The sequence below is a fragment of the Mesitornis unicolor genome, unplaced genomic scaffold (assembly GCF_000695765.1).
Source record: "Mesitornis unicolor isolate BGI_N332 unplaced genomic scaffold, ASM69576v1 scaffold37326, whole genome shotgun sequence".
Classification (NCBI taxonomy): domain Eukaryota; kingdom Metazoa; phylum Chordata; class Aves; order Mesitornithiformes; family Mesitornithidae; genus Mesitornis; species Mesitornis unicolor.
In genome coordinates, this window is record NW_010192329.1 from 5,003 (window position 1) to 15,712 (window position 10,710).

Here is a 10,710-nt window from a genome sequence, read left to right on the forward strand (position 1 = left end):
TTGCAAAAGGACTAGCAGCAATGCCTGGAGAAGATGGGTCCCTCCCTGCACGCAGTGCTGTATCTACAGGATGCGCAGACTTGGCCCTGTCTCCACTCCTGCCCAAACCTTCCTCCTTCCAACACACACACACACACACACACACAGAGGGGTATGTCTGAACCCTAAAAATAGAGGGTTTAATTTCTTCATGCCTTTCAATAACATGAGACATTTCCAGCAATGCAGATATGAACTGAAAAATCACAAAAAGGAAAAGCACTGAATGCAAGGATACCAAACTGGCAATGCCTGTGCCAAAGATTCACCCATGACAGCCACCTCACCTCCTGCCCCAGAGAAACAGAGGTGACATGGACAAGCCACCATCCCCTGTGGCTCAGGCCTTCGAGCAGCAGCTCCCAGAGCCGCTGGTGTGAGTGAAGAACCAGCTCCAGTCCAGCCACTGAGTAAACACACTCAGGTCTTCAGTAAATTTGTGTTGATCAAAAAAATACACCCTACTTAACCTATTAACTGCAACAGTGCTGTTTCCCTTGATTTGGATACCCTGGGAATGCGTACAGGCCTTGTTATAAGCAGATGTATGGCAGCCTTAAAACACTTAACACCACCACTTTGAGCTGGAATTTTAAAAGTGACCAGACAACTCTGATTTCTGGGATTCCCAGAGCAGAGCTGATTTTGTTTAGTGGGTAATGTTCTTGCAGGCTTTGAGGTTTATTTTGCAGAAACTGAATGCGCCAAGATATGCACTCCATTTAACATCATTAGATTTGAAAGCTGGGCTCAGTCACTTCACAGCAGTGAAGTAAGAAAAGCTATTTTCCAAGCAAGATTGAAAACAGAATCACTTCACAGCAATAATACGTATCTTTAACATATTACTTCTCTTCCAGCCCACCTCACACCACCCCTTCAGATCTCAAACCCTAATTATCACCAAGAAGAGGTTTTACAAGAGAGTCAATCTTGCGAAAATAAAACTAAAAAACCACAAGTTGAAACATGCGCTTGGATGCAAAGAGTTCAAATTGGAAACTATCCCAGTGATTTTCCAAGGCTAGATCAGTTACAATGGGTGATTAAATACAGGGAAAAAAGCTCCAGCTAATATTCATAAAGTTACTCCTGCTGCTAAAGCTTGCATGTTAAAAAGCTGCAGGGGCTATCAGCATCCCCCTGAGGTGACCGGGTAGTTTAATAACTGAATTAATCCGTGCACTCTTCCTGCATAAACCAAAGTATGGATCTTGATGCAAGGTATCTACAGACAATCTCACAATAAATAGTGACGCTATATTCACATGCAAGTTTTCATCGCTGTTTTTAAACCCAGAGCACTGAATGTGGCTCTGTCTAACCCTGAATACTCAGCTGTTTGCATTAAATGTACTAGATTTAGTCTTCTTGAGCTGCAAAACAAAATTGGGTTGCAACACTGGCATAAAGGTGGTATAGAGCTCCCTCAGGGAAGCTTTAACAGCCTCAAAGAATAGAAAAGATGTCTTTTGTATATAAAAGATGATCACTGAAAGTGACACACCGAGTACTACATATGTGCTCCAAGTGATTAATGACAATCTAATATCCTACAGCTTTACTTGAAGTTCAGAGAGGTCAGCAGAAACGCGCGATGCGTTTTATGCACCAGTGCTCTGCTCTGTATTATTATGCTTTACTATAAACCAGCAATAACCTGCAGAAGTTGGCCATAACTCTTCTGGGATCCTGCCCCACAAATACAATGTGCAGTTCCTATCTGAGCAGCTCGCGCTGCAGGGAAGCTCCATTAGCCTCACTAGATTAGGGATTTCTCTAATGGAACTGACTACTCTGTCTAGTCACCACTAAGCAGATGGAGACAGAAACACATCCTGAGCCCACGCTGCTCCAGCACCCCACCTTCACAGCAGATGGTCTTGAAGAGCAAGAGGCAGCGACTGGACTAGCAGTGAGAAAAAATCCCACTCTGCCAAACCTATCATTTAAACCCCTTCCCTTTCCCAAAACTGCATGAGACATGTATTTAAAAGATTTTTGGGGTTTTTTTTCCAGTTTTTTTCACTACTTCATATTCCTCTCCTTCTCAAAAAGAAATCTCACGATCCCTTCCTTAGATTTGCAGGGAGGAACAAACAGTTTTGGTCTCACACATTCATCAGCATACTCGTTTCCTCTTGCACTGCTCCGTAAAAATCCCCTTGCATCCTTGTGTAACCTCTGTGCATACTGGTAAACTGCTCACAGCCTGGGAAACATCTTCTATTCATTTTTCTTTTCACACCAATAAAAGCTCAAGACTGGAAAACTCTCAGGCCTTGAAACTTCAAGTTTCACTAAGAGACTAACTCTGCTGCTCCATTTGTCCTGACAATACGTGTTGGGATGAAAGGACCAGTCCAAGTTGCAGACCTCTTCGAAAGTAGCAGCTGCAAACCACCCCAGGGCACAGCCTTGCTGGGCGATGAGTGGTTTCGCTCAGCAACATAAACCATGCTGAAGCCAGGTCTGTGTGAGAAACTGGAGGTAAACTGGCACGTAAACCACAAAATGCCTGTCTCAAAGTCACCTCCCCTCTTCAACACCTGCCGACTCCGCTTCAACAATCCTATTATAACATTTTAATCAGAGGCACTCAACACAATGCTGCACATCTCATGGCTTCCCCCCCTCAACACCCTTCCCACCATGGACAAGTTAGTAAGATACAAAAAAGCCAAGAGAAAGGCACCCCGAGCACTTACTTATCCTAGCGATGAGCCATCGGGGTGAGGAGCTGCTGGAGCTGATCTGGTGTTGGTGCCTTACCTCCTGACCGTCCCCAGCACAGCCCTAGTACCTACCCAAGCACCATGCCGAGCAGCATCTCCTCCCCAGACCCCTTCCTCAAGGACCAGGCATGGCTCCCGGCCAGCGGGAAGCCTCCACAGCAGGGAGCAGGACTGTGCTGGGGAAGAAGCGATGGGGCTCCAGCTGTGGGCCGGGCAGCACGTGTGGGGTGCGGGTGGCACCCACCTGGGCTCTGTCCCTGACGAAAGCAGGCGATACTGGTGGACGAGAGCACGGGACCCCACAGCCCTCGGCAACGGACCGACCGTCCTCCTCCTGTGCTAATCCGCGCCGCTGTGCCAGCTTAGGGGATATAATTAGAGTCACAAAGGAGCCTTGTTACCGCTCCCCGCTAAGAGGCCGTAGCAGTTTTGATTAGTCATACCAGCGACTCCACCGTCCAACACCGGTGAACACCGCCTGCGGAGCTCGGCGCAGAAACACTGAGCAAAGCCTGAAAAATGACACCAGAGGACTGCTCCTGAGGGAGGAGAGAGAGGAGGGAGGGGGGATTTTTATTTTTTATTTGAAATGGTGCTTGACATGGCACATGGAAAATACTCTGTGATTAAGCTGCTGAAACTTTTTGTTCAGTTGTTCCATCCTTTCCTTAGCAATCTTCTAAGCAAATACGTGGGTGAACAGCCCAGCCTAGGGCACTACATTGTAAAGAAGTTAATGTCAATGTCACCTGTGAGATGACAAATCTACTCAGGGAGCAAAGCTAAAAGAAAATCTCCAGAACAACCTGAGCTTCTTAAAATCTGATGGGCTGTCAGTAGCATTTGAGAGTTACAGATGTTTTTCCTATACATTAAAATCAACAAATCAGTCTTCTCAGGGAGCAGCGATTCCCCCAGAAGAGAAGCAGCCTGTGACATCCCTAGATGTAAATAACCGCGGTACTCAGAAAGGCATTGCCTATGGAGAAAAGTGGCAGGTACGTCCTTCCATTCCCCAGGGAGGCTGGTGTTACAAATTCTGGGGAATTCTTTCAAAGGACAATTTATTTTAATAACCTTTTGGAAAAAAAATAAGCTTTATTCCATAGCCACACCATTAATCCCCTCGCGCTGGCCAGATTTGCACACGCAAGCTTGCTATGGTTGCTGACCGTCATCACACCTGAGGATGTAAAGGACACAGTAACAGGCAGCATAGAGCTTATTTGGGGGAAAATACAAAAAGATTAGTTCTGCTGTATCCTTAATATACAGCATATATGCAGAGACCAGGTTGTCCTTAGGTTCACTGCCCCATAACACTAAACACACGACTACTATACGTTCTTATTGGTTCTGTGCTGTAACACAGCAGACTGCTTGCCACAAGAAGCTGCACCGCAGCACCCAGCCCACTGACCCACACCTTGTGTGGGGAAAACGAACGGCTTCCCACAGGTCAAAGGAGGACACGCTTATAATCACAGAGGAAATGCTGCAAGTACTGAGGATTTACAGAAATCCCCCAACTTCAGGAAGCAGGAGGAGGCTGGCAAAAGGGTAAGAAGTGGTCTTATTTTATGAAGGCATCGTTGGATCTTAATAAGAACTGTAGTTAGGACAGAATATGGCAAAACCACACAATCACAAAGAAGTCCCACAGCTCCGCTACGGGAACTTGCTGAAGGTTAGGTGGCTATGGCTAAAACTTTCACAGCCAGACAGCAATATTCTATCAAAAAATGACTGCATGTTACATAAAAGTTAAAGAGTATTGATTTCTCACAGATGTTAAAGCAAATATAATGAGGTTTTTATGGAAGTAGTCTGAATAATGGTAACCTAGCATGAGCCCTTGCTACCAACATCAACATGCATGCATGTGTGTGCACATAGAGACTCAGTCCAGAGAAAGAAGACTTTCATTCGATGGGTCACTTTTCTAACATTGTTTCAGAAGGAGTTATTGTTGCATGAATGAGGATGCAAAGTCCAGCTGAGAAATGCTATTCTACACTTGGCAACTTATTTGGCAAAACAGAGAAGTAAAATCAAGTGGAGAAAAGGATTTTTTCCTGCATTTCCACCAGTCCATCTTCACAGAAGAATAAATTGCATAGATTGAGTACTATTAAACCCACTGTCTGAAAAAAGTATTAGAATTACATTAATACTGTGGTAAAAAGAAACAGAGGGAAAACTCATTAAAATGCAACTATCTCCTTAATTTTAAAGAAAATAAATATATGGTTGGGTAACAGGATTTTTAATGTGGCTTTTAAAAGCTTTGTTCAGTCTTAACCCGCAATCAGATACTGGTGAGCTCTTCTGCTAGACCACAGCCAGAAAAGCAAACACATCAAGCCAGCTCATCTTACCTTCCCTGCAAGGACTGTTAGGCATGGCACTACATTTGCTGGAAAACAGCTCTAAACAAACAGTCACCTAATTGCTATGAAAGCATTTATAAAAGACTAGCTGAAATTTTCAAAATATCCCTGAAAGGACTGAGATAATTACTCTGTTTATTTTACACACAGGATCCGAAGATCAGAGAAGGTGGGTAACCAAACGCCATGCAGAAAGATTTCAGTCGACAAAGAATAGAGACTTTTTAGTCAAGTATTTTGAGGGCAAAGACCTCTCTTACTCAAAGCCTTATCTCAAGTGTACACCTGCCCCTCTCCAAGAGAGCACCACTAAGTAAATAACTTGGGATCACTACTCTAGTTCCAGTTGCATTACAGTGTAGAAGGAAAAGGAGATGATAGCCAAGTTCACACACTTGGTATTACTGCAGATGTGCTTTTAAAGCTATGACACTGCATTTGTAATCACAGTGGAGGCATTTCTTTACTGAAAGGGCTGTCAAGCACTGAACAGGCTGCCCAGGGAGGTGGCTGAGTCACCATCCCTGAAGGTGTTTAAAAGATGAGTAGATGTGGTGCTAAGGACGTGGTCTAGTGGTGGACTTAGTAGGGCTGGATCGATGGTTGGACTCAGTGATCTTGAGGGTATTTTCCAACCAAAACCAGACTATGATTCTATGGTACCGGGTCTATGAAGTACCAAACAGCTTTTAAGAAAAGAGCAGTTATTAATGAAAAGAGGAAATTGTAGGTTCCTAGTTCAAAGGAAACTCCTGCCTTCTTACTGAAAAATAAAACACCACCATTCAGAAACAGAATGGGTCAGGAGTTCGCCTCCCCCACCTTCCCTCCTCTCCCATCCCTGGAATCAGAAAACTGCAACCCAGGGTGAAAAATTTTCACCAGGAACACACACATCAGTTTCACAGAGAGAGGTTGCCCAGATCCTTTTTTCATTTGTTTCAATAACCGAAGCTGTGGGGAGTAACCTGCTCACCACTCAGAGCAACACCACAGGAAAGGCAGCACCTGCATTCCAGCCCCCTGCCAAAGGTGCCTGTCCCAGGCTCTCCTCTGCCTGACTCCAGCTGCCATGAGGACTCCACTCCTCACAGAGCCTTTCGGCTGTCCTTCCCCAGGGCTACAGCTTTTTGCCAAAAATATAGATGAAAACCACTTAAAGACCTGAATGCTCAATACGCGTGCCTCCTTCGAGATCTTTTGGGCAGAAGATTTGGGATGCCTTTCTCTAGGTTGACCTTCCTGCAACATTAGAATATATATTACCATGTTTAATTTAGGCACACTTATGCAAAAGAGACCATGTGTGATCTGAGGCTGAAATCTCTAAATTACATACCTATTTTTGAAATCCGTTTTAAGTCATATAATGAAAATAATAGCCACAAGAGAGCGCTGCCAGCAAAGGATTCAACCACAGGGAAAAATACAGACTTGAAGCTATTCAGAATAATAATAATAATAATAATAATAAAAAAAGATCTGTTGTGGTCAGGAGGTATTATCTGTACCTTTAAAACTACTCTTCAGACATTTAATTGCTATAGCTGTGGTTTGCAGAAGTCAGGAGAGATTCTGTGTCTCCATTTTTTAACGTGGACTTTGAGACACGTTCATTGCTCTTTGTTTTCAAAGGGGCATTACTCAGCAGTTTTTGGATTTCAGGCACCTTTAAAATGACTCGTTCCAACTGAGACACCTGAAATTAACAGCTTGTCTTCTGATATCACCATACTTTGTTAACATTTGTAACTCATTAAAACTCCATACAAGGAGCTAAAACATCAGAACTGTTTGTGGCTTTGCTGTTTGTTTTCAGTCTCTATACACTGAGTATCTGAATACTTACCTTTCCAAGAAAAGTGCTGGCAAATTCTAACAACCACAAAGACAAACTATTTTTCTGGAAGCAGCAAATGGAACTGCAGCATTTTTTTTCCATGCAAAACAAGAGGAGTTCCTGTTTTTGTATTTTCAGCTCCTAGTATCTTATCATAAAAGGAAGTGACTCCCAAAAAGTATCCCTAAAAAAGATCCGGCCCCGAATTTGAAAACAAAAAAATAAAAACATAACCATGGGCTTAACTTACAGACTTCTGGGAAAAGGGAAGGGCTCAAAAAGATAGAAAAGAAGTAATAGAAGCAACCTATTAACATTCAGATATCTTAGAATGGCAAATTAAATCAGCATTTTGACACACAAGTTACCAACAGAGTTCTGTGATACAGATATCTGTCCATCCTACCTTAAATCCTATTCTCACCTGCCAAAATTCACACAGATACACACAATCGCCTTTGCCGTGCTCTCAACCACAGCAAGACCTACGGAGTCTGCAGCATTGCTCTTTGCTTGCTCCTCCCACGCATCGGGTAACCAGTGGGTCTGACCTCCCATCTGCCTGTCACTCCATGTCTGCAAAGAGATCAACCAAGTGATGCTGCACTACAGTCACCAGTGCCTCTTTTAAAAGAAGCCATGCTGGAAGGATCAGGAGGAGCTGGACCTTGTAGAAGGACAGCAGAGCAGCTCCTTTCCTATCCCATGACCTACGAAGTTGCATTTTACATAAAAAGAAACTAAAGAGACGTGCAAAATCCTCTGCTTCAGTCTGAAAATAAATAAATGCAAATAAATTAACAAGCCGTAGCACCCTAAAAGAGTTCAGTCATTAACTTGGGCTAATCAGGATTTCACCATCACAGTTGGCTCCAGTTTTCCTTGTACCTCAGCCCAACTGTACAGGCTTGAGCAAGATGCAACAACAATTTAATTTACAAGTAAGATACACACTGTCGACAATGAGGTATTAAGTTGTATGAGGTATTAAATCATCAATCTTCCTGCCTGCTAAATTCACAATAGACTACCATGATAAAACTTTCATATTCTGGAACTGTTTTTCCTTGCTCTGCCTTGAGGAACTAGACACACACATTTGGACATCTGAGATAAAAGTGTTGATCTTGGGATTTCTCGTATATTATATAAGCCACATAAATACTTTTTTATCATCCTTATTTTGTGCACATTCTGCTACCTTTTGATGACTAGATAGCATTAAACTCCTGACGTCATTCTCTTGCCTCAGTTTTTGCCATGTTGTATCCGAAGTCCTCTATAGGATTAAAAAAAAAAAAAGCATTTTTAAATGAGTATCATCTGGAAGAACCTAAAATGCTTCACATATTGAAGAATGAACTCCAAATGCTGGTTCTAGCAGGGTTTGCTTTCAAACATTTTGGAAATGATCATGCTAGGTAAGCAAGGTGCTAAAGAAATTAACCTTTATCATAGATACAAAAAAGGTTTCATTCACCAGGAATGCTGAAGATAAACACAGCCTGACAGGGCAAACGCTAACAGCAGCGACAGTCGTCAAAATACATGGAGGGTTTTTAGGCTGTCTTCACCATGGCTGAGGTGATCAGGAACAGGGAACAAGAAGCAGAGCAGCCTTTAGACACGCTCCTCACCACCATACTTGCCCAGGATGGAGTTAGCAAGCACAGCAGCATGGAGCTGCCTCCATCGGCCCCATGTGCTGCCTTCAGCAAGAAGGAACTTGCCGCATCCTTGGAGCATGGGGCTGTGGAAACCCTTGCACTGCTTGTGGCCAGAAACAACGGCTGTGATTTGCCCCCCAGCCACTTACTGCAAGGAGCTTACCACTCGATAGCTGCCCCAAACAGACTGAGGTTCCTCAGAAACCACACTGCAAATACCGGTGTTTCTACACAGGTGTGGTGCATTCCCACACCAATTTCAGCTGTGATTTACCTAACCACGTGTCCAAGGTGACCCAAAAATCGGAGTGGGGAAAGAGAGTTCCTCCAGTCCCGGGGCATTTCAGGAGATGGCCCAGCCTTAGAACATCTCATTCCTGAATAAAACATTATGGCCACGTGATGCAAACTACTGAGCCTCCACAAAGAGCAATGCCACGAGGTGAGATGCTTCAATTTTCATTTGGGAAAGCTATTCTGCTCTGACATGTCCTATGCCAGATCAGATTCTGAAGACATTACCATACCCTGGAGCGCTTTCTTCCCCATCAGATGCCACCGCTGGTTTGGCTGCCCACCTGCCGGCATGGCTGCTTTGAGAGTCCACCAAAGAACCGACTGAGTTCAACTGCAACCCAGCAGAACTTTCCCCAGACCCTCAGCCTTTGTCACTCTGTCCTTCCTCTTCACTCAGCATGAAGCTGGACTAAAAGCAGTAAGGGCTGTACAACTCAGCACTGGGGTAGCTGTGTCTGTGCCAGGCTTCATTCTGCCAGGTAATCCAGTCTTATGCAGATTCAACAGCAGTGACCATAAAGTAATGGATTTCTTGTGCAAGAGATAAGATGCAAATTTGTTCAGTTATTCAGTAACTAAAGCTGCAACACTCTTGCATTCTTGCCCTTCTTATAAGTGGTCATATTTAAGGGCTGGATTCAGAAATCTTTTTAAAACCTTTTAATGATAAGTTGGAAGGCATTACACGTAGTTACTTAAGCAAGTAGAGCATAAAATCTCTACAACTCAGCATGGATGGCTACTTGACACTGAAACATTTATGAAGTGTCCAAATTCTCAAGCTCATCAGTCATTTAATCTTCAAGAGGTGAAATAAGTAACGTAAAATAAAAATACCACACACTGAAACAGGAGTATTACTACTACCCTCCTGAAGTTGAACATGTGCATGTCAAAGTTCTTGAATAGTGTTTAAAAAACTCAAAAGTTGCTTAAAAGCAACCCCAAACAATTCAGTATTTCAAAATGCGTACAACATACAGTAGCATTCCTTCCAAATGTAAAGATTCCCAACATAAAAACTTAATTTATCTGGTATTCAATGGATTCTGTTTCAGTCAGGAGCCTGCAGAGATCTACAGTGTTACCGAACACACAGAAAATCCTCCGCATGTGCATGTTAAAGTACTATGTGAAATGAGTTAAGCCTTCAGATCCCCAAATTGTAGAAGGCTCACCTGTTTCCCCCTCTCACCCAAGGGGCTACATATTACAGTTTCCACCACCTCCACTGAAATTCACCAGTGGAAAGATGTTTTAAGAATAAATCCAATGTACTGCCTTGGTAAAGAGTTCTGGCTAAATCCTGTAAGCACTTGTATACTTTTTCATATTCAGTCATGTGAGTGCCCTCACTAAATTGGATGAGACTACTCATGCTCAAAATTAACCATTTCGACAAGTGCTTGCAAGACTGAGGAAAAAAACTCAACAAAACAACCCTAAAACCCAGTCATGACTCACAGATTGTTACCCTCTGATGCATATTCCATTCCACAAAACAGCAACATGGCCCAATTTTGGTAACTGCTTCACAAAACTGAATATCATTGCCACAAGTAACCATTTGAATAAGCATATCCAAATTATGAGGATTCCTTTTATCCACAAAGAAATGTCTATGACCTTCCTAGTACTTCAAACACAGCCCTAACGGAGCTGACTTGGTAAAACGCAGTGACATTTGTTGAGGTTTTGGCTTTCTGTTATTCAAGGTTTCAGGCTGGGTTTTTTAGATTTGT

General features: G+C 43.2%; 1 protein-coding gene across 1 annotated transcript in view; it reads left to right on the plus strand.

The window, feature by feature from the left end:
• Positions 1–419, plus strand: part of POLR2G (polymerase (RNA) II (DNA directed) polypeptide G) — a gene marked incomplete at its 5' end in the record, with an annotated part of 716 nt that extends 297 nt beyond the window's left edge. Inside the window, 1 exon segment of the mRNA XM_010187055.1 lies at positions 339–419. Within this exon segment, the coding sequence (XP_010185357.1) occupies positions 339–419 (81 nt within the window).
• Positions 420–10,710: the final 10,291 nt, after the last annotated feature.